General features: G+C 38.6%; 2 protein-coding genes across 6 annotated transcripts in view; one reads left to right on the plus strand and one right to left on the minus strand.

The window, feature by feature from the left end:
* Window positions 1-19,707, minus strand: part of ano5b (anoctamin 5b) — a 42,006-nt gene extending 22,299 nt beyond the window's left edge. Inside the window, exons 1-3 of the mRNA XM_017703528.2 lie at window positions 19,435-19,707; window positions 10,628-10,672; window positions 8,023-8,081 (exon numbers count right to left, since the gene is read on the minus strand). Of these exons, the coding sequence (XP_017559017.1) occupies window positions 8,023-8,081; window positions 10,628-10,672; window positions 19,435-19,510 (180 nt within the window). The 5' untranslated portion in view covers window positions 19,511-19,707. The remainder of the gene's footprint in view (window positions 1-8,022; window positions 8,082-10,627; window positions 10,673-19,434) is intronic.
* A 1,229-nt stretch (window positions 19,708-20,936) lies between these two features.
* tssc4 (tumor suppressing subtransferable candidate 4) lies at window positions 20,937-24,052 on the plus strand. Of its 5 annotated transcripts, none has more exons than XM_017703533.1 (4): window positions 20,944-21,037; window positions 22,182-22,325; window positions 22,427-22,493; window positions 22,762-24,052. In XM_017703533.1, exon 4 carries the CDS (start codon window positions 22,812-22,814, stop codon window positions 23,730-23,732), a length of 921 nt encoding a protein of 306 aa, XP_017559022.1. In that variant the 5' UTR covers window positions 20,944-21,037; window positions 22,182-22,325; window positions 22,427-22,493; window positions 22,762-22,811; the 3' UTR covers window positions 23,733-24,052. The 5 variants fall into 5 exon arrangements, with proteins under 5 accessions (XP_037390461.1, XP_017559022.1, XP_017559026.1 ...); XM_017703537.1 differs by having other exon boundaries at window positions 22,182-22,308; XM_017703536.2 differs by having other exon boundaries at window positions 20,976-21,024.
* Window positions 24,053-24,808: the final 756 nt, after the last annotated feature.

Below are 24,808 nucleotides of genomic sequence, written 5' to 3' on the forward strand. Positions count from 1 at the left end.
TACTACTACAGCTTGCTAAAGGCCACTGCCAGAGATGTTAGAAATGAGGATACAGGTCACTGGGAATGGTAAGCTTTAATATAATCCATTGATGTGTTTTTATCAGTTGGGTTGAGGAAAATACCTGATTTTGCATATATATTGTGACATGGATCTTCCAAAAACTAAACTTGGTGCTCTAACATGTTCACATGGCAGTGGTAAGTAGTGCTTGTTTATTTGAACTTGAGCTGATCACCTGACAAATTGGCCACTTTTGGCTTGTACTTTAATAGCTGCATGAAATGAGCTAAAAACACAATTATTGTACAGGCAATAAACTGTCAGCTTCAATCATATAGTTGTGATGGGCCTCGAGCAGATCATAAACCCAGTTGTGTGAGGTAGACCACTGAAACACCACAGTGTCCTCAATTTCACACTCTGTGTAAATTTCCTACACAACACCACAAACCCAGATTTAACTTTAGGCCATGTTTCTGTTTTTCAGTTGTGTAACTGTACACCTAAGACATTTCTAACATCAAAGTGAGAGGTAAAAATCCACAAAACACTGCACTCCGTTTTACGTGTGTAAGTAACAACAAACAGTGGAAACAGGATAGTTGTGATGCGTGCCTGAGGAGAGTGTTTGTTCTAATATGAATAATGGGTTATTCATAATAAACACAAAACAGGAAGGACAGGTGGGCAGGCAAATCTGCAGCAGCTCATGTTCAAACCATTTCTGTTTGTGAAGAAGCCTTTGTTGTGCCTGGATTATACAAAACACAAGCTATGTACTGTGGGCTATTTTCTTTAATTCACAAATAAGATGGAGCTTTTGTTCTAAGCCAAAATTCCTCCACTTATCAGTGACTTCAAGAAGAACTTTCTTTTTGATAATCACTCTCTGATATATGAAAGGATCTGTACGCTGAAGATACCTGCCATTGTGTCACTGTTGTGCTGATCAGAGAACATTCTGAAGAGGACCCTCTGGAAGACTCAGCTAGAAGTCTTTTGTTATCTTTTTATAGCCTTCACCTGCTTTGTAGGCATCAACAAGCTTTATTTTCAGATCCTCCGCCAGCTTCAGTTCCTAAACACAGTTACTGACCTGCTTAACCAGACCTAACGAGTCAATAAAGGCTTAATGAGTAGGTTAAGTTCTGAGATGCTACCTCTTGAAAAGTGACCAAACCTTTGCGCATGAGACAACTGCCATTTTATCTTATTTTTTTATTTAATTAATTAGAAATTGACTGTGCACTAGCATATGCAGACAGTTTTTTAAAAACTGAGTCAAAAAAAAAAATATATGAAACTTGTCCCAGATGTCTGTACACAACTGAATGCCTCACGGTGCTGCATGAAATAATATCCTCTTTAAAAAAGAAAAAAATGCAAATTTAACAATGAACAATGTAAATGCAAATAAGTGGAAATGAGTAATAACAACAATACTACTACTAATACTACTACTACTAATTATGATAGTGGAGAATGTGCAGAAATGATTCTCATATTGATAAAAATATATATCTTATAGTGTTAAAATGCCTTGACCTCCTAAGTTTTAACACCGTATTGTAATAAGTGCAAATGACTAAAAATTAACTTGAGTATAACCAGGTAACAGAGAAGGTAGCCAACAGCTAAGGCGCATCATGCATCCAACACAGAGCGAAGCCCAAGTCTTAGCTTTAAAGGGCACATATTTTACTTCATTAACATATCCCCAGTCCTAACTGAAAAACTGAAAACTACAGAACAAACAGTGCCTTATTTCAGTCTTTGTATGATGTGTTTTAACCTGCCATTTATTCTTCTGTGAAGAGAGATCATTTTCTGGGTGTTGACTTTTTATGCTAATGACAAATGTTTGCATTGGTCATGTAAAAAAAAGGGACTGGATAAGGGCTGTGGTCACTTTTCAGTGTTCAAAGTGGCAGCCAAGCAGGCCATTACACAACAATGTTTAAGGTAATTCACATTGTAAGTAGCTTTTTGTTTGTAGTTTGCCACGTTTAAGATGATGGTAATTTCCAGTAGTGCTCTAATGGGAGGTTAAGTTGGCACTGGGCTAACAGTGGTGTAGGTTTACATTTTATTGCCGTTCTCTACCTTAAACACAGATATTTAAAGCTTGTAAGAGACATTCACATAAAAACGTAACATATCATCGCTGTCCAAAGAAAAACATGCTCAAAATGGTAACTTTACAGCACAAGGCAAAAACCTTCTTAACTTTTAATGTAAGGTAATGTGAAGATGTTTTGTTTCAAGTCATTCTGGAGCATTTATAGTAGTCCATTCTTCATAGAGTTTGTATACAATGTAAAAGGCATCTGCCCTGGCCAGACAAAGTGGAAAAATACAAACTGACAAAAATAGATATACATATACTTTGAAATTACATTTTGCCTGTTGACTGATTCAGTAAAGATGTAAACTTAAAGCCCATCTCTGAACATTACTGGAGCCTGCTGGCCTAGCTATATGCCTAGCTTGCTCTAGGCAGGATACATTATGGTTAAATTTGCCCAAAGGGCATCAATGCGAAACAGTCGGCTGAATCAGCCACTAACACAAAATTTTAATATTGGCAGTGTATGACAGTAACATGTATACAAGTCAGCAAAGAAAAATGCAATTTTATTTACTAGGTCACCTTCAATGCAAATTAAATATAAGAGAATATAACCAATCCAAAGTTATTCTTTTAGAGAGCTACTTTCAGGTTTATTAGTGAAGCAGCACCTCAGTTCACTCTAGCTTCTCTATTTCTCTAGTTCACTCATTCATTCTCTGTTAAGAATACATGAGAATGAGTTACTGAACCCCTTTCATTTTTATTGATGGCTGCACAGCTCCAGCCACAAGACCACAGAGACCACAGAGAGTATTTCCAGCAATTATTCAGAAGCAAGCTTATGAGGAAAGTGATTCCCTGACTGGAATGGATGTGTAGAAGTCTTGTAAAATATATTTCACCTTGTGAATCGTATTATTACGCTGCAACTAAACTAATCTGAACCCTGACTAGTAGGTGTACAAATTAATGTGCATGCATTTCTAAAACAAGGAGTTTCCAAAACTGGAGTAAAATAGGGAAAAGGGACTCCTAACAACCACACAAGACGTAAAAAGCCACCAAAACTATCCCCATCAGATAAACGGTAATTAAAGCTTTAAATTTGAGAGACAGGAGAAAATCAAGCTCCACTCTTGCTTGAGATTTTAAAAAATACACAGAAAGAATGTGCAACTGTCAAGAAGCCATTATTAAGAAAAAAGAAACTATGGAAAGGAAAATTTGCAGATCAAAACAAAGAAGCTGCTTGTTCTAAGAACAACAGACTGTGCAACCCACAGTCTGAACAGTTTAATTGGAAACAGGTGAGTGTCATGATTGGGTATAAAGGGAGCGTCCCTGAAAGGCTCAGACGTTCATGAGCAAGGACGGGGTGAGGTTCACCACTTTGTGAACAACTGCGTGAGCAAATAGTTCAACAGTTCAAGAACAAATTTTCTCAACATGCAACTGCAAGGAATTTAGGGATTTCATCATCTACAGTCCATAATATCATCAAAAGATTCAGAGAATCTGGAGAAATCTCTGCAAGTAAACGGCAAGGCAGAAAACCAACATTGAATGCCCGTGACCTTTGATCCCTCAGGCAGCACTGCATTAAAAACCCACATCATTCTGTAACGGATATTACCACATGGGCTCAGGAACACTTCAGAAAACCATCGTCAGTGAACACAGTTTGTCACTCCATCTACAAGTGCAAGTTAAAACTCTTGCCATGCAAAGCGAAAGCCATATATCAACAACACCCAGAAACGCCGCCGGCTTCTCTGGGCCCGAGCTCATCTGAGATGGACTGACGCAAAGTGGAAAAGTGTCCTGTGGTCTGACGAGTCCACATTTCAAATTGTTTTTGGAAATCATGGACGTTGTGTCCTCTGGGCCAAAGAGGAAAAGGACTGTCCAGGGACGTCCTGCTTATTTCAGCAAGACAATGTCAAGCCACATTCTGCACGTGTTACAACAGGGTGGCTGCGTAGTAAAAGAGTGCAGGTGCTAGACTGGCCTGCCTGCAGTCCAGATCTGTCTCCCATTGAAAATGTGTGGTGCATTATGAAGCGCAAAATACAACGGAGACCCCGGACTGTTGAGCAACTGATGTTGTACGTCAAGCAAGAATGAGAAAGAATTCCACCTACAAAGCTTCAACAATTAGGGTCCTCAGTTCCCAAACGCTTATTGAGTGTTGTTAAAAGGAAAGGTGATGTAACACAGTGGTAAACACGCCCCTGTCCCAACTTCTTTAGAACGTGTTGCAGGCATCAAATTGAAAATGAGTGAATATTTGCAAAAAACAATAAAGTTTATCTGTTTGAACATTAAATATCTTGTCTTTGTAGTGTATTCAATTGAATATAGGTTGAAAAGGATTTTTATTTCTGTTTTACACAACATCCCAACTTCACTGGAATTGGGGTTTTATATATATATATATATATATATATATATATATATATATATAGATAGATAGATAGATAGATAGATAGATAGATAGATAGATAGATAGATAGATAGATAACACACACACAAACCTCCATTCAGATGCAAACTTACTGTTAACACTGAGGGGAAATGTGAAGGTTAATTAAAAAACAACGTAAAATATTTCATTCTTTCTGCAATTTATAAGTTCTAATTTCTATTTATTTAGTTTAAGGTATTGGAATAAAAATAAAATATGAAATTTGTTGTGCTAAATGTGCAGAAGTGTGTTCTCTATAAAGGATGTGTAAACTTGGTTTCACCCAGAAATTCAACAAAACGTCATATGACCTGGGGCACGCAAACATTTGCATACAACTGTATACATGTCTAGAATGTTTGCATTTTTTTTTGGGAAACTTTACTGTTACTACTTGTAAAGAGGATGAATGTATATTTGTTCCAAATTTTTTTCAGTAAAAAAAAAAATTGTCTGGTGTATTATACTGGAAAAGCACAATCTGACTAATGCTAAAATAATAATAATAATAATAATACAAACATACAATTTGTTATAATATTTAAAAAGCTACACATTCTAATATTTACTGCAATGTAACATGACACTAAGAAATGTTAAACAGCACATTGTAATTCATACATAATTCAAGAATTTACTAATTCTTTATATCGTAAATTCTCTATTCAAAATGCACATTAAGTCTGCATTTACAGTTCTCATGGCCTAAATATGAATTTTGCTTCCATACCTCAGTGTTAGCTGGCATGTTGCTCATAAACACTCCTAAGCTGACACGTTAAACAGAGCAGATCCAGGGCGTTCATGCTGCGTGCTGTGTTAGCAGGACTCGGACTGAAAGCTGGCCTCACACACACTCTGCAGATAAGAGTTCAGCTAGTTTACTCCCCCTAATAAGTCCTCTGTAAGAGCAGTGAGTCGTTAGAGCCTTTAGTATTTCTCTCCTTGCTCTGAACCTCAGTCCTTGTAGGTATACTTAAATGCCACATATATTTATTTTAAGTTTAATTCCTGTAAGTTTGAAATCCCACAGTTTGACCTCTGAGAAGTAACGTCAAAGAGACAGGCAGCTGCATTCTCTAACCACAGCAGTTATTTTTATCTTCATCGAGCTTCAACCAGCAATCCAGAGGAAAAACGTGCCAAGCGTAGTCCAGCCACACATGTTCAAGTTATAAAAAGTGCTTCAGCATGGACTGCTTTTGGAATTAGACAGCAGCCAATCAGAATGGAGATAATTCACATATATTGATCTTAAAAGCAAAGTAACAAAAACAGCCTGTTAAATTCTAAGGGATAAAGTGAGGGTGAAAATTTGTTTTGTAAGAGTGAATTGTAAGTTTCTGGCACATAAAACCAAACATTATAAGTAGGTAAGATGCAAGAAAAGTGTAAGATATGGGCCATTTAGCACTGGATTTACTGCAAAAGTACACAAGTATGTTCATGAACTATCAAGCCCTTATCACAAGCTAGCCTGAGATCCTCAACCATATGAGAATAACTGGGGCAATCACTCTGCTCCACTTATCTGCTCACAACAAAGACAAACTGCAGTTTCACAACAGGCCTCTGAGCAAGGCCCATCTCTACAGGGCAAATAATTACTGTAGTCAGAACATGAGTATATGAAAGTGCTGAACATAGTTTAGAATAAATATAAGCTTTTTTAATCACCCTGCACTGTTCTTCACAAATGGTTGATGCTGGAATGCTGGAAAACAATGTTCATGTTTAATTTAAATGACAGATGCGCAGGTTGCCTGTATAAAAATGATTAATCTTTCTCAAATATTTGTAAAATTATTTAGCAAAAACAAAATCCTCCCCTCCCCTAATATCACTGATCGACCTCTGGATCAACTGAATTACAGGTCATCTACTCTGGAATTTCTACGAATCAGAGTTGTAAAAGCTACAGATATTGCAGATTTGTAATGGATTAAAAGCTTGGATCTCATCAGTAATCACTTACAGTACCTTCCTAGATAAAGGTAATCCAGCTTGAATAGGGTTTAAGATCATCACGATGGCAATAATAGCGTAATGGCTTTTAGATATGCATGTACAGGGCACTGAGTTATGCTACTTGGCAAGCAGGGCCAATGATACTGCATTCATTATGTGACCAGCATTTTATATTTATATATAATCTAATATTTTTTCTCCAAGCATAAACACAATGTGCAAAATTGACTGAACAGACAAAGAATAGGGATCCACAGAAAGTGGTGTAGGTGTACGGAATAAGGAACCATTACATAGGGTGTCCATCCTACCCTGCCACCAAGGGAGCCATTAGCAGCAGGAAGCTATAGCTGCTGATCTTTATACTATAGAAGCACTGCAGGGAAGTAAAAGTTGCCACACATATGGGTCATGAGAAAAATTGTAAATGTTTTCGGACTTAAAAACTTGGGGGAGGGTGGAGGAGGGAGCATGGTTTGAGAGATGCCATGGTGCTGCACACACTTCTGTAGAAAACATACTATTTAATCTTTAGAAGTCAGGGACTGTCACCAGTTATTACAAAACCAAGTGTGTAATTCAATATTAATCAAATAAAACCAAGCAGAGTAGGTCTAAGCATCAGAGGTGCTGACTATAAACTTTTCATCAATATTATGTCAATAGTTGAAACTAAGTAACTAAATATCAATGTAGTGACTAAGATGTGCAAGCAGTTTGCAAAAGTCAAACAGTCTTTCATCTGTTATTTTCCATTCAAAACAACAGCCATTAAGAACAATGCTTTTCAGGAAGCATTGCTGAGGAAGTTATAAATGATCCCTTGCGCTTCAATTTTCAAAATTGAAGATACAGAAAAAACAGGACTCTTGACAGGCGTGCAAGGCCTTGTAGACCACAAAAGGTTTCATCATTCGATGAAAAGCACTTTAAGCTTTCATCTTTGAGAGAGAGGAGAAAAATCAAGTTCCAATCTTGTTTCAGATCTGAAGTAGAAAAACACAGGCGTTTCTGTTCATCCTTCCACTGTCAGAGGAAACTTAATGCTCTTGATCTAAAAGGATGCATAGCTGTCAAGAAGTCATTAGTGAGAAAAAGAAGTAAATGAAAAGAAAAAAAATGCAGATCAACCAAAGAAGCTGCTGGTGTTCTCAGAACAACCGACTGACCACCCCAACTTCCAGACCTCAACATGACTGAATGTATTCAGAATTATGTAAGAAGCAAAAATTGCAACCAAGTTATATAATATACCAAAGTATATTATATTTATTTGTTGAGGCTTCTGTGTAATTTTCTATTGGAATATGTTTTCTGCTTTTTTCCTGATGTTTAAAATGAATAACTTGGCCATTTCAAGTGAACATAAAATAAACAAAAAGTGGACAGATGGGTGGGGAAAAAAAAACAACCCGCCAACCAAACAAATAAACAAACAAAAAGATATGCAAGCACTCACCTACAGCTATGAAAGTAGTTTGTCATAAAGTTAGCTGAGAATGAAGGAGACACTTACCTCCTGATGGCCTGGCAGTGGTGTTCCCCTGTCTGAGCTGGAGAGCAGACCATTATTGTCTGTGGAGGATAGAACGAATCAGAGTCTGACTTTACAAAACATTAGACAAAAAAAATGGAGGGTGAGCCATTACTCATATGAACACTCTTACACTACAAAATGTGTCAAAACCATTCATTATCATTGTAGGAATGATGTGCCATATCATACATAACAAAGAGAACATCATGTCTTTCACAGTCAATGGGTGAAACAATGATGGAAAAAATGTTTCACTTCCCACACACAGCGTCACAACCCCCTGAAACTGAAAGCTAAAAATGTCAATTCAATACTGAGTCACATAATCGGAACTGATATTTAGATGAATGTGAAACAAGAAACAGGGCAGATGGTACACATCTTAGCTTCTGTAGATCATAGATCAAATATTCGTTGAATCCCTTGAATCCCTTTGAAGCCACAAAGAAAAATACAGGAACATTAATTCTATGAATTTCAAGAACACACATTTTTTGAGACAATACTACTTCTAATTGCATCCAGTTGTATCATAGTATACTGTACTGTGTTGAAATGTATTGTACTGTATCTGTATCTGTACAGTACTGTGACTAGCATATTACCTCATGGCTAGTGTATTGGCTTGAGCCTAATGTATTGTAAATCTAAAACATGTAAACATGTAAAGCTAAAACATGTAAAGTGTTACAGAGGATAGACTTTGTTTCATATATTGTCTTTTAGTATTTTGCACACATATTTTCGTGCACCAAGAATGAAAGTACATTTTGACTGTTAACTTCGATTCCCTGGCTGGGTGACCAGGGTCCTCTCTGTGTGGAGTTTGCATGTTCTCCTCGTGTCTGCGTGGGTTTCTTCCCACAGTCCAAAGACATGCAGTCAGGCTAAAACTGCCCCTAGGTGTGAGTGTGAGTGAATGTATATGTCTGTCTGTCTGTCTGCCCTGCGACGGACTGTTGACCCTTCCAACCATTGACTGCTGGGATATGCTCCAGCTCACCCCGCTACTCAGAAGGATAAGCGGCTTTGTATTAAAAAGAAGTGAGGAGATTTGGATGTACAGAAAAATTGAAAAATTTAGATAAAATGTCTAATTGCAGTCATAAAAAGCACACAATCTCTTTTATTTTTTCTTGGTTTTACCAGTGTACTCTGTTTTCTATACATATGGCCACAAATACACCCACTATTCTCTGGTAACCCCTGGGTTACCAATAACTAATACTGCCAGGTCAGTTTTGTGAGAACACTGCCTAGAAAAGCAGGACATCCTGTGAGGAAGGGTGGACTGTGCAGGCTGCTATACACACATGCAGAGATGAAAATGCAAATGAGGAAACTCACTGTCTCATACACACAGGACAGTAAGCATGAAGACCACTCAATATAGACACTGCAAGCCTACATGAGGATCCACTCAATTTTTCATAGACACAGAATATACACACAATGTACACTGTGAGGGAAGTGTCCCAGACCACGCAGCTCCATGGGCCCCCATTGCCAGTCAGTAAAGTGGCATGGGAGTGGAGTACGGATGGCCTAAGGCAGACCTTGACAGAGAGCTAGTTCGTATGCTATGGTAAAAACTTCAAACTGTTAAATGTGAATATGCAGAATAAAGCTCACAGTGTGTCAGACCCAGCTGGCATTCTAACAACAAAATCTGACAGACTCCTTGAGGCAACACTGCAGCATAAGAGCAGGCCTAGATCCAGCCAGGACAACGTGGCACAAACACACACACACACACACATACACACACACATTTACCACTGATGTGGTACAGATGTTGAGGGGAAGTAGAAATGTCAATATTGAAAGCAAAAAGTAAATAAGAAGAATGGGGGGAAATCATGAGGAAATGGAAGAAGATAAAATAGATAGCAATCAAACAATAGAATCTAAATGATTGTACAAGGAATTGTAAAAACGGCACCGACATTAATATAAATTTTAAGGAGCTACACATTCAAATAACAGTAATATTGCACATTTTTATATTGTCAAAACTACAGTTTTAGTTTGTGTTTTACTGATATGATTGTCATTTGTCTGTGAAATGTGAAATGTAAGATACGATTCTCCGTTCTTAATTGACACATTTTGAAAACTTATTTAAACATCAGCAGCTGCTACATAATATAAATAATAGTGTGTGTGTGGAGCTTTATAGAATTATTTAGGCGGCTTAAGAATGGGGCTAAAGCAAAAGACGAAGAACACACACTCACGCACACACGCACGCACTGTTGCTGTCGGAACAAAACCATATATCTCCAAAATAGTAACTTTTCAGGAAAAGAAAAAAAAAATGCTTAATTTACGGAAGTAAAATATTTATGCCTTTAATGAATAAGAAGTTATTTTGGACCATTTCTATTGGTCCATTTATGAATAAAGAATAAATATAAAAGGTTTTGTTCTGACATATATAAGAGAAAGAATGGGCCTGTGAACAAATAGAACAAAGCTGAGCGAAGCACAGGCCTGATCTTTAAGCGGACAAAAATTGAGAATGCAAATAACGACACAGTGGATGGACAGACAAACGGCACATGGAGGCAGTTTCTGTCCATACCTGCCAGAAAGGTCTTCCTGTAGCCTGTCAACACCGCAAAACCATCTTAAACAGGGAGATATTGAGAAGTAGGAAGAGTGAGAGGGGAAAAAAGACATACTGGGTGTTAAGATTGTAAATACAGAAAACTATGAAAAAAAAACAATGTAAACAGAGATAGGCTATGGGAATAATTAACCCAAAAATCCACAGAGAGTCGACAAAATTGTACAAATTTGACAAACGAAAAAGCCATGAGCCCTTTCTAACTGCTGGTTTAAACTCTGAGCTTTGGAGAACAGTTAGCAGCAGAAACGCCTCATGTCGTGGGTGTCAGTTTTCTCTTGGTCATGGTGGCATTACTGTAGGTGATGAATGCTGAGAAAAAACAACACCTGTAACAGCTGGTTTCACAATGCCATGCCGTACAAGGTCAGGCACAGTTTCGCATGCAATACCTGTCAGTACCACACATACACAGTCATAAGCACTGTTGTTATGATCACTAATTCCAGTTATAAATCTCATTTACAATACAGATAGACCTGAGAAAGGGTTTTCAATGAGCTCTTGTGGAGTTCTTAGTTGCAGAACACAACTGTTGAAGCATAATTCCTCCTAGAAGATTCTTGAGAATTTTAAGACCCTTAAGCATTTCCAACTGTCTAGTCTACTGCATTAGAAGTAGTTCACTTTTTCGAGGTAGCCGGCATAAAGGAACAGCCATTTTTTTGACTAGTCTCAGCCTAACATGGACACCAGACCAACTGCTACACTTCTCGTACCACCTCCGAATTAAAACAAACTGTGGACCAGCTGGTACTGACAGCGTGAATGATTATAATATTTTCCAAATTCCACCAGTGCCCGATGGTCGGAGCCACGAGTGTACAGGACATACGTATGAGACAAATGGCTTGAGAAATTAGACAAAACTGAAGTTTTATTTCTTATTCAAAATTCCTGTTACATTCAGATGCTTGTACGATGGAACAGAACAGAATGGAAATTTCAAGTAAAAAAATCGGACAATAAGAAGCTCCACCAAGTGTTCGTCTACAGGCACAAAGTTAGCAAAACCATTTTAACTCACTTACTGCTGTATTACTACTGTACTGTGAATGTACTGTGACAGACTGTATACAACACCTAATACAGTAGATACATCCTACCATACCACTTACCACTTCAGATATGTCACTCAAATAAGCTATGAAAACCAAAAACAGGTCTTTAACTGACCTTCTCTAACTGTCAGCTTAAGGACACATCCCAAAACCACAAACACACACCACTGCACTTTCACACTAATGATAAATATCCGTTTATAAGATTATTCAATCATAGAGGCAAAAATAGAAATGCTCAGTCACCCCCCACCCCCCCTCCACCCCCCCCCCGTGGTGGGACTGTGCTTGTCAAAGACAGGAAGACTGTAAAAACAAAGACATCACTGAGGCACAAAACAAGGTCATGGGCCGGGCAGACTAAACTTTTCAACTATAATCAAACAGGCATGTTTACACAGAGGTCATCTTTTCCAGTCTGAAATGCATTCATGTGATGAATGAATATGATCAAACAATAAATCTGTTTAAATGACAAAATTATGCTTGTATTATGAATCTAAGCAATGATGTCTTTTATCCAAAAAAAAAATAACACTGGAAACAACTTCATCTTCTCATTTCCCAATGAAAAAAACATATTACAGCAACACAATTATTTAGTAAATCAACAAGTAAACCTACAAACATGTTTCATGTAACATGTAACCTGTAACAAATCGCACCTGAATTACTACTTCCTGTGGGATAGTGTTCAATCGCTTACATGGGCAGGGCCTGCCGGCATCGCAAAAGTTGCATTACACACTTCCATAACCTAAGAAAAGCTCAGCTAGTTTGCACAGAAGCCCCTATATTTACCAAATAATAAGACTTAGTATGTAATAAGCCTGGGATGATAAGGGGTTAAGTAATTTGAGCCTGACAGTGGACAATATGGGTGGGCAATGAGACAATTATTATTATCGTGATCAATTAGAGAGAGCCTGTAATTAGATCTGTTCAGTTGGATTTAATGTAGTAGCACATGTAATGTTTAATAAAAATCACTGCATTCATAGCAGTCATAGGCATTACTGGTTTATTTTTTTCAAATTCAACTTGTCAAAGCACAGAAAGGTTAATTATTATGAGCAGGGCTTCACAGTATGACAATATTCATCAGTATCATCATAAATTAGATCACAATGTGCTTCCCTGAGCACATTTTTGTCATATCACCCACCCCTATGTGCCAGCCTACTTTTTGATTGTTAGTGTAAATGAGGTGCTTTAATTACAATAGCTCATTTATTGTTCTTTATTTCTTCAGAAAAAAAAGATACTGAAGGTTTTGTGGTATCACATAATTTTTAATATGACTTAACTAAATTCAATGCATTGCCCTTTTCAGTGCAGATCAGAGCCATGCACACAACACTGAAAAACGTTTCTTAGAAGTTGTTTTAAATTGACATGATTCAAATGTGCATGCTGGCTCAACATGAATTAACATTAATAAATCAACATAATTACTATGTGTAAGTACTTACCTTAACAATTCATTTGTGTGGAAACCCTGTACATATCTGAATCATGTAAATTCAACAGCTTTTTTTCCCCAGTGTTAGCTGTTGCCAAACCACCTTCTGTGTCTCTCTCTCTGCCTGCTTCCTACTCTTTCTCCCCCTTGTGTAATACCATTATGTAATCCTCAGGTATTCTCAACCCCCTTCAGTGAACATACTTTTCAGCCTTACTGCAGGTTGTTTCTGAACAACTACAACTTGTTGTATCTGTGACACATGACATATCTATTGCAATGTCATGCAAAACTCTTTGATTTGAAGCCTTTGGGCACCTATCTAAGTGTTATGCTATTCAGATCACAATCTCAGCTGCACTGAAAAGTTACAGCCAGAACGAGCACAAAGGAAAAACTTTTCTGCTACTCACCATTTACCGTTCTGTTAACAGAGAATTAGGACGTTTCATGCTTTTTCACTTGTTGTTTTTCCTTCCTCGTAATGTAACTTATTTTCAGGCCAGTTACTTGCCAGAGCTGCCCAACTATCAAACAGAAAACTTAATTCCTGAGCCCTGTTACCATAGTAACCCTTGCTCTCCCCCAACCCCCTCCCACCCCTTATCTCCAACATGTCTGCCATAACCTCAAAGGATGAAGCTACAGTGAGCAGTCAAATAATATATGCTGTTTGATATAATCTGGGTTACTTTCATGACTAACTTATACATGGTGAGATGTTTCATCAGAAATATTCTTATTAGCATATCTCATGAACCACCTTATCAAACTACAGAACGCCAAAATATTGTGTTACATAGTGCTGCTGTTTATTTATTTATTTACATTTAAACATCATTTCAATTGGCAACAATTACCCTTTACATTGTGCAAAATTACTTAAATGAAACCGTATCACATTAACTTTCATTAAAGGTTTTTTCTTTCTTCCATAAATTTACCAGTTTGGAGATATAAGCTTTCAGCAATGATACCATATATCAGGAAAATGTCTAGTATCATGATGTCATATTTCTGCCATATCACCCACCCATACTTTTTATTATGAAATTAAAGTGGATGCTATGTGCTGTCTGTTGTTTGCATGTCCTCTATAACCAGACTTTATTAACAGTGCATGTGGTTATGTGTTCTACAATACTGATGCTGCCCATATTACACTCAGAAGCCATGCCATATCAAATATCAAATACTGCAACATTCATTAACACTTTTTAATACTTGCTTCATAAAACATTTTAGGCTGCAACAGTGTAGCAGCTGTATAGACACGCACACCCATTCACAGAAGATGTCCTAGAAACCCATTTGGACATCAGGGGTGTCACTGTGTTGTCTTTTTTCTAAAGAGAGTCCCATACGGTCTATTCTGATAAGAGAAACGGTCAACCCAAAGATAAACAGAGGAAACGGGTGACAAAGCACTCTGCAGTCTGCCACTTCATTTATGTACTTTAGTAAGTGTCCTGCAGACCATTTAACAACGATTGTATTGCCTGAAATGTCTTTAAATATAAAATATGTTTTATTTTCAACACTGAATTCAAGTGGAGTATTATAAAATATAAAATAAAGAAAGAAAATGTTAAATGGAAACAAGAATAGAAAATAAATCTAACTAGTCTATTTAAAAAGCCTATTGAAAGTTCACCCAACTTTTAGTCCATTAGGCCATAATACACCCCTGTGATTTAATAACATCCTTTACACAGATTTTTATGATATTTAAGATAATTGTTAACCACAATTTGTTCATTAATAAGTTAAATTATATGAGCAAAAAAGCCATAGACTTCCAAGTTCATCAAATTGGCCATTGCACCACTTCATCTTTTCCATTCACATACTGAAACCATAAATATTTGGCCATACAAATTCAACGTTTATTTTAGATTTTTAAAAATGTTACTTTCTTTTGAGAAACAGGATGCGGTAGCAATTAACTTCAATAAATGTTGGTCTACTACCAGAATAACCTCTACATTTATCACACTGTACACTGAGGTTACGTAATAATGGTGTAATAAAGCCTTTGCTTTTCAAGACTTCTATTGGGCCATTCATCACAAAAGGTCCAGATAATGTCATTTTAAAAATCCTTGAAAAAAACAACGTTTTCTTATGACAGCAGCAGTACATAATGAACGGACTGATGTCTATAGGCACTGCACACTCATGCCTTTTCTCTAACAACTCTTAAAAACACCCTCATGCAGGACAGCATATGATTATTGGAAACAAAAAAGACAGCAATGGCCACAGCATATAGCAGTGCTGGGTGGTACTGAGAACATTCAATAGCATTTTTTCCCCAAATATATCAAAGCATAGCGAAATCCATTTTTGTGATCTATTAACAATGATTTACAGATTCATTTTCCCAGTGAAAACACCGGCTCTCTCAGCGCATAAATTCATATTTATCTGTCAAATATGGTGTAGAACTGTCCCAGTAGCAGGTAGCAGTAGTTCAGCATACTACAGCTTCACACAGTGTCCTTGGAAACACCAAAGACTAACCTTAGCTTAGTGTCCAGGCCTTACAACACTAGTTCATTTCTAGCTCACAGAAGCTTCACTCATACATGCAACTTGTGAGCATAAAGACATTTTTTTGTGTGTGAATTGAGCAGTTAGCTACACTTATGTTCTAAAACACAATCCTTGGTAGCATTAGAAGCTAGAATTAGCCATGTAAGTTGACCGTAACATTCACCAGCCTACACCACAACAACAATACACATATGTTAAAAAGATTATATATAATAAACAATGCCATATGAATATAGTGCAGTTTGTAAAACACAGAATAAAAACCACTGTAGGATTATAGTAATTTTATATGTGGCACTACAGGCCCTCTATTTTCTGTTGCAACTTATTAAATCTCAGAAATGTCATGATGCATACTGTGTAAATACTTTGTGATCATTAAAATATTGTGAACATTTTTTGCCATATCATCCATCCCTTTTCATCATTCAACTAAATTTCAGGTTGTTCCCACCAAAGTACAACTGAAGCTAACAGTCTGAATAAAACTCCCTAGTTCAAAGACTCAGGACAGATTAGCCAAACCCCTAAACGTTATGCCAGAAGAAAAGTGTTCAATCAATCAGTGATGCATTGGCTGGGCTTAGTTCACTTAAGATTAAATGACTGTAGCATTTCTGGCAGTAGAAAACAAGACTTGGCTGAAGTTTTCCCTCACATAGCATTCTCCCTCTTCACTGCTGAGCAGGCTTTTCCTAAATGCTGCACATCTCCTCTGAGCTTCTTTTCAAATAGCCCTTATTCATCACACAATAAACACGGGGGTACACATAGGGGAGCCACAGAATGGTCTCAAACAGGTCTGCACAACCCACACATACGTTCATGTATCCACACAAGCGTACACGTGCTTCTCACAGATTTCTCCTGAGCCCTGTTTAACAAACACCAATCAATCTGTCCCAGAGTTGGAACAACAACTTCTCACAGCGCTGCTGCTGACTCATTTTAGCTTCTCACAGGTCACTAATGGGGTTGGCCACTTATTACGTGGTAATAATAAGAAGAGAAATGCTCTGGAGGATTTAATAGAGTGTTAGTCAGGGTGTCTCAGTACCATCAAAAGAAAGAAATGTCAGGGTAGGGTCCTCTTTACAGTACGCACACAAAATAGCATACAGCTTTATCCAAGATAGCAACCTTTAAATATAAATCTTGTGGAAAACTGAATTTAAGGAATAATGTTAAATGATGAGGTCGTACGTAACTTCCAAAATGTACCATTCATTCTCCAGTCCACATATGGAAATTAAATTGCAAATATAGCCTATTTTGAATTACATGCTGTTGTGATGTCACAAAAACCAACATATTTACATAGATGCCGACTAATAAGCATACAGTAGCTTACCCAATGGTCAGCACCAAAATTATAAGCAGTGCCTTACCTTAGACTGCCTTTCTGAATGAAGCACAAGACACAGAATTTGCATGTACATTTGTTTACATACATTTACTAGACCCCGCGACCCAGAAGGCCAACTTCAGCCTCACTGCATCCTACCTGTAACATTTTTCGCAAAGGATTTCATGGTACCATAGATCTAAAAACCTGTTGTTCTCCTTGGCAATGTGTGTCCATAAATTTAGAAAACAGAGCTTCTGAAGGAGCAATGAAAGGAACCAGTGTATTCGTTTAGCTGTTGAGAATCGCTTCTGTGCCTTTAAATGTGCCATCTATGCCTGTCTTTGATCAGTATCGGTTATAGCCATCTGCCTCAAAAACACTGATTGGTCCATCTCTGATATTTACATATATGTCACAAAAACACCTTGTTTAATTTTAAGGATTAAGAGAGGCTGAAAATGGTCAGGAAAAACTGACCATTACGACTAATATTGGTACCCAAATGTCATAAATGGAAAACATAAAATGCAGGATATGGGCCCTTTAAATCAAAGTCTGACCTGTGTCTGAACCCTACAGTCTGTACCCTCTCTATCTGAGCCATCTTTATTTGATCCTCAGTATCCAGAGAATTAGAATCATTCTCTCTCTCAGGCAGTGGAAATGACTGTAGTCATGAGCCACTGTGGTCACTGAGGTGTTTGAAAAGGGAGCTGCCAGAATCCCACATTTGGTCAAACTGCATTATGTGATGAAACTGAACAAAATTATGAAAGGGCTGGTTGAAAAAGACTCCAGAATGGTCCCGGGGTCAATTCTGACGCACTCACGTCCCTAAGGGAATCAATGAGGTTTCTTCACAGAACATACTGTATGAACACTGCCTCATTCCTTTAAATAGACCATGACCTCGGTTGTAAAACACTCTCTCTGAAAACTGAATCTTGACTTACATTCCCTGATTATGGTTTGAGTGTTATTTAAGGAAATACTGAACCGTATCGCACCTTCTGAGTGATGCAGTTGTATCTAACATAGCAGAAAACAGTGAGCACACTTACTGTACCTGCCTTTCCAGTGCTTTTCAAGAACATAATCTAGAAAAAGTGGCACAGCACAGACCTGGCAGAACACAGAAGCAGTCTTCTGTGTGAAACTCTTCTCCTGCCAGTTGTCAGTGTTCTTGAATTCTTTTCAAAGCATTACATTAAAGGGGACTTCCACCACTGAGATGTAAACAGTCATTAAGAGTGGTTTGATAGCACAGTTGAGACAATTAGACTGAGATTTCTTTACTATGGCAGTGATAGGAACCAGGGGGCATGATTTTATTTGCTATGCAAAAAGATCAGTGAACCTCTGCGGGTCTGCTGAGCTTTTATGTGTAATGTTGACAATAGTAAAATAGTGGTAAATCTGAAAAAAAGACATTTGGGGTCAAATCTTAATGCCAAAGCCACCTTAAAACAATGTCTCGGACATGAGATAATGCATTTGTAACCTTATTGTGTAATACTTTTCTTTTAGAGGCATTCAATACTTAAAGAGACGTCTGATTCCTTTCACCACAACTGCCTACATTCCTGACTCGGCAAGATCTTCTACAACGGAGTATTTCACATCAAACCCATCTGAATGACTTCTTTTACATTACGCTGGAATTTTCTAAAATTGGTGGAAATCCACTTCATGGGTTGCTTTAAACGCAATCCAGACAGAACAGACTAAGAGAGTGCAGCCTTGCTTCTTTTTGGGCTTTTGTAAAACCATGAAGCGCAGTCTGAATGAACGGGGGCTAGTTTTAAAGGACAGATTAAACTTATTCCCAAAGTAATACCCATAGCTAAATCATATGGCAGGTTGGTCCAAAACAACAGGCCACACAGATTAAACACAGTCCTGACCCAACATGGAAAATTTAAGGACGGTTTAGTCCAAAACAATCAAAACAAAAGCCCAAACTGTCGCAGGAGACCGCTCCCCAGAGTAAACAGTGAACTTACAGACTACACGGTGAGTGAGCTAGCTTAGCATGACCCTGAGGTATTTTCAGTGGTTTGCGCAGTAACACTTGAGTAACCTCAGTATTTTTAGTCCAGCTGTCTGTTGAAGGTCGTTTTAGCTAAAGAATTGTGGAAAAAAAAGAAGACTAACTTAACCTACCTGTTTTTTCTCTTTCTATCGATTCCCTCGTGACCCCCGACGTGTCACAGTCTCTCACCTTTTCTAAGGTAAACATTATTCGAGCAAGCACAAACCTGCTATTTGAGGTTCAGCCTACTTCACATTCAACACAAAGTCTCAAAAAACTGGCTTATCTCACAGCATTTTCTACCTTCTACATGAGCATCCGCCGTGTTGGTCATCTCTATGAGAGTTGCATCTTTCGTCTTTCCCGTTATCCTCCTCATCTTCACTCACAAACTCCGCCGAGCAGCGCAGGGATCCGGAACGGCGGCGCTTTTCTGTCTTCAGCAATAAATCTGGCTGAGCTCCAGTCATTACAGATTCACTCCATGCTTTTTTAATGCTCGTCCAGTCCAGCCTTCAACACTCTCGGAGCAGGAAATCCTCCCGAGCACCGCTGCTCGCCTTCGCCTGCGATCAAAACCGTAACGCGGCATCAGGGGCGGTGTTAAAGGGGAGTGGCTAAGGCGTCTGTTACTTTCCGTCGGCGTACATGGCTGGAACGGCGTTATAGGGGAGATTTAATTGTAAATTAATTAGTCACAGCAACACAGAAAGGGGGCGGGGTCTAAAACGAGCTTGACTTTAAAGAGCCCATATCCTACATTTTTCTTGCTTTTATTTTTTTTCTCTGTGGTCCATTTGTAACATTTGTGTGAGTTTATCTGCAAAAAAAATCTGCCGTAATCCATTTTCACATGACCATTTTCCAACCTCTCTTTATCCCTTCAAATGAATCAGGCTGTTTCATTAGTTCGTCTTTAAAACTGATGTGAATAGCCTCTGTTCTGATTGGCTGTCCTGTATTATGCAGTCCTTAACACACCTCATACAGGTTCTGTCTGAACGGGAGGGGCTACACTGCTGTAGGCGGGATAGGCGGATAAATGTGAATACATTGGTTGTTGTGACGTCACAAAAATAATGAATTCAGAACGAGCTTATTTTCCGTACATGGACTGTATGCGCTGGGTGGTGGATGTTACTTCTTGAAACTTTAGTGTTGAATACGTGTGTGTGTTTAATCTTTAACATTATCGTTAACAGGACTCGAGTCCTGTTAGGCCTTTGCAGCTGATGGTTCCTGGGCCACTGAATATACTGCAGAGCTGTGGCGTACGATCTGAGGAGGCCTGAGAAAGATTTGTGTTGTTTGTTTCCTACTGCACCTACACTCATGTCTTAGTACATAAGTGCTATCAGTCTTTCTTTGTTTTTCTGTATAAATTGCACAGTAATATCTCTGAGCACTTTAGGCCAAAATGTTCTAGATTAGATCATTCAAACCACAAATCTAAATAATATCCAGATTGTATCATTCAAATAAACAAAGCAGGAAGACTAAGTGCCCTGGAAAAATATGCACAGCGAGAAACTGATCACATTTTTTAAAATGCAATTTTAAGTAGCTGGGAATTCAATTATAATCCAAAGCAGAAATTGGTCCAAATGGCCATATAACATCTACAAGTACATGCTGTTCCAAATAAAATCCGTTTAGCCATCTGCCCAGTATACCTCTTAAATCCGTATAAGTCTTAAAATCTGTCTTAATGAAGGCTTAAGACGTGATATGTCAGTAAAACAGCTGGAAGTGCTCTCTGTCTGGATCTACAGGACGGACAGTGTCTCTCCCTGCTGGATTGAAAACGCACTACGGCGCGCATGAGGAGCCGCTCCCCGCGCTGTACAGTAGAAGGCAGTGTGCGCTTTTCTTGCCACGGAGAAGAAGAAGACGGTAAGCGGACTCGGTACGTGCACGTCAAATTTCACGTTCAGTATTCGGGTAATGCTGGTTTTATACATAACTTGCCTACAGAGTGCGATCATTGCGCGCTCCCCGGCAGTTCTGACTGCTGTGGCTGCCTCGTTGTTTATCCAGACGTTGTTAGGTAGCTAGGAGACACATAGCTAGCTTGCTAGCTAGCTGTTAGCATACAGCTCTGCTAACTGGGTAAACTAGCCAGTTATTTGGCATGTTGAGTTAAAGCGACATAGTCCGCCATAAAACACACATTTAATATGTCGTGCGTTAGGTTGTGTAGGTCTATATAATAATAACATATAACAAATAACATAACGCTACGTCGCGTATTCATTGGCTCTCCCGGCGGAGCTGCAAATAAATGCATATGTGCTGCGAGTAAGTATCATTAATCCTGAACTTGTCGTTTGTTAAAGGACTAATTTTACAGGTTAGCGAGGTTAATTCAAGCAGCATGGCCACAAGTTACTCTCAAAATTTACTTCCACTTTCAAGATACAAAGCAAGAAGGAGTTTTTCTCAGTCTTTAAAGGGGAATTCCACCAATGTTTCAAAATGTCTTTATAATTCAGTGGATGAGATATAAACAAAGTCATTCAGTGTGGTGCGATGGTTTATGTGTACAGAAACTCATAGAATCAGATTTCTTTACGCTGGACTACACAAATATAGCCATTTATTTAGTGTCAAAACCCCCCAGTATATATATGTCTTTTGTTTAATATGTAATGTTGGTGATGGTAAAATAGTGGAATACCTGGGGAAAAAAGCAATGTTTTCTTTGGGGACTTTTTTCCCTTACAATGCCCTGCATGTACCCCTCCAGCATGAATTTAGAATGAAGCATTTTGTGCCTAACCAACCTGAGTGACATTGTTTACGTTTGAAACACTGCAGAAATACTGCAGCACTGCTGTAAGAGACATGTAGTCTATTTACAACAAGTGTAGCAATGGTTGTTTTTGTTTCATTTTAACAAGAGTGTTCCCTGTGTGACTAGGTAATGTTTTAGTAACTCAACACATTATTTTATGCCAATTGCAGTTAAAAAAGTCTAGCTAGCGTGCATGTCAACTAAGCGAGCAATGATATTAACCCATAGTTTTGTTTCTTCCTTTCTCCTTCAACAGGTAACACAGAGGATAACGTTATTTCCCAGAGGGACGCACCACAACTGAATGAAATGGCTGTGCTGAGGCTTGATGACTTTTCCCAGAAAAGTTCAGTCCTTGCTGAGCTGGAAATCTCGCAGAACCTGTGAGTCTTCAATCCCAGTAAGATACCAGCTTGCACACCAACAATACTGAAACCTTTCATGTCAAATTTTTAACTCATGCAGCTTGTGTGTTTGTTTGCTTGTTTGTTATTTACACAGAGTTAAGATACCTCTGCTTGTTTCTCCGAATTCATATACAAAGTGCTTTTGGAGCCTCTTAGTAAAAGTAAGTGCTCTTGATTCTTCCATCCTGATCCCTAAATTGTGATTTGATTTAGGTACAGTTTTGCCACAGAATTAAGTACAGTAGTTTAATTAGACTTCATTGTGTACTTTTGAATCATTCTGGTCAATATGGGTGGTTTTTGTGATTGTAAAATAGTTCAGGGAAGCTAAGAGAACACAGTGTTTTAATGGATAATAGTGATAAATGTTTTCTGCTATGTTGTGACATTCTTTATAATTCTTATAGTTTGTCCTCTTATTTGCTCTAGGATTTCCTGTTTTCAGCGCTGACCCTTGTTGACCCCTATACAGCTACAGTATGAGTAAGTCAAAGAGCCAGGATGATACTGTCAACAGCCTGTCCAATAGAGATGCTGTTGATGTGCCTGACGATCTCTCTCTGAGTGACTCAGACCCTGAAGAGTCTTTAGAGACCTTCGGCAGAAAGATTGAGGACTTGTCTTCTTCATCTGAGGAAGAAGAGAGTACTAAGCATGGTCACACTGTTCCTCAAGAACAGCCCACTTTTAGATTGAGTGGTGGGAGCTCTGGATTCACTGACCGCAGTAGAAGCATCTTTGATCAGCTGGATAGCGCTGCAAAGCTCACTTCAAATCAGTTAGCTGATGACAACGTCCTAGACGGCACGTTTGCACGGCCTGCACCACCATCACCACCACAGTCTGCTCAGAGGAAGTTTGGAGGAACAAAGAAAGTTTCCTCAGCTAAGAGAATACCAGACTACCTGGCTCACCCTGAGCGCTGGACCTGCTACAGCCTGGAAGATGTTCCTGAGACCAGCGACAAACAGAACAGCCAAGTGGCCCATGAGTTCATACGAGGGCTCCAGGAACGTAGGAGGTCTCTGGAGGCCACTGAAGAACCTTTCACCCCAGCCTTCAACCAGGACCACAGCAGTAGCTCTGACCATAAGATCATCTTCACCAAACCTAGTCAAGCATCCAAAGATGAAGGCAAAACTGCAAACAAGGTGGAGCGAGCTAAGAAGAGTGAGGTTGGTCTAGGCCACCTGGATGCTGGCCAGGAAGATGAAGAAGGGGGAAAGGTGGCCTCTCTTCATCACAACTCTAAATTTGTGGAAGAAGAGAAGAGGAAAAGGAAGAGGGCGCCAGAGGAGGAAGGGGAGCAAGGAAAGGCGAGGAATGTTGCCTTCAACAGCGGAAAGAAGGTGAATCGCAAGAACTTCCGCAAGGTGGTTGAAGAAGAGGATGAGGACTAGGGTCCATGTCAACCATATGTGCATACATGTCTCCCTGATGTCTTGTATGAATATATTTAGATCTTATACTGGATCCCTTAGACAGTTATAGTGCAAGGGAGCACTTATTCCAAAATAAAAACTCTTATGGTAGATCAAGCACTGATAATTTTGTGATTTGTTGATTCAGAAAAAAAATATTTTAGTGCCAGAATTGTGAGTAAACAAAATTTTTGTGTATTTTTCATGGTGTTCATTGTTATATTGTAAAAACGTCTCATAGGAAACGTCTCATTGTCTACAAACATTTTTCATGAATAAATTTGATTCATCAGAAATTCCTTCAGTCTGAAAACGAAATGAAAACAGATTAGATTTGGCTTAACATTTGGATGGTGTTGAAATAAAACACCTTGCCTGATAAACGATTTGCATGGCTGCTTGCCTGAGCTGCCACTTTGTTATGCATGTAAAGTAGGGCTGTAATTTAACTCTGACCGCAGCTGCTTTAAGAGGAGATGTCCATTTGTATAGGCTGCAGTGCTGTTTGTTGCTACACTACAGCAGTCTTTACACATAATGACAGATTGGTTTTTGTAGCATACAGTATATTTCAGACAGGAGGATTTCTCAATTGGGGAGAGAACTTAAGCCAAAAGCACTGTCCAACAAGAGGAGCGCTAATGGTTGTTCCTGTTGGTCAGTCCTTCCATTTGGCTTATGTTTTCGATCTGAGAAATCTTGTTTTATGAGACACCCCCTCAACATCTTGTACAGAATTGACACTGTAATTTCAAGAATGTGTCAGTATATTGTGAACAGGACAATTAGGAGCTATTTCCAGTGAACAAAATACAGCTTGCATGGTGCCAGTTTCGATCTTTCACTAGGCATCATCTGGAACAGTTGACTGGTTCATCCAACAGAAAAAGTCCCTGCATACCTCAGACATATTCAAGAAGGTTTCTTCTTGTTCTTCCACTTTTGCTTCCAGCTTGTACTGTTTGCACTGAAGGTATGACTCTGATCCAGCTCATGAGTAATATAAGTCTACCCACAACTTTTAAGGTGACATCTTTTATATTAGCCCTGTGGCT

Source organism: Pygocentrus nattereri, chromosome 25, assembly GCF_015220715.1.
Source record: "Pygocentrus nattereri isolate fPygNat1 chromosome 25, fPygNat1.pri, whole genome shotgun sequence".
Taxonomy (NCBI): Eukaryota; Metazoa; Chordata; class Actinopteri; order Characiformes; family Serrasalmidae; genus Pygocentrus; species Pygocentrus nattereri.

What these genes read in the sequence shown, in the direction of transcription:
- tssc4 (XM_037534564.1), top strand. Translation starts at nt 20,952, where the DNA reads ATGAGGAGCCGCTCCCCGCGCTGTACAGTAGAAGGCAGTGTGCGCTTT. An exon ending in ATTTCACGTTCAGTATTCGG is followed by an intron (nt 21,073 to 22,181) that starts GTAATGCTGGTT and finishes CTCCTTCAACAG; the next exon opens with GTAACACAGAGGATAACGTT. An exon ending in CTGGAAATCTCGCAGAACCT is followed by an intron (nt 22,309 to 22,849) that starts GTGAGTCTTCAA and finishes TACTGTCAACAG; the next exon opens with CCTGTCCAATAGAGATGCTG.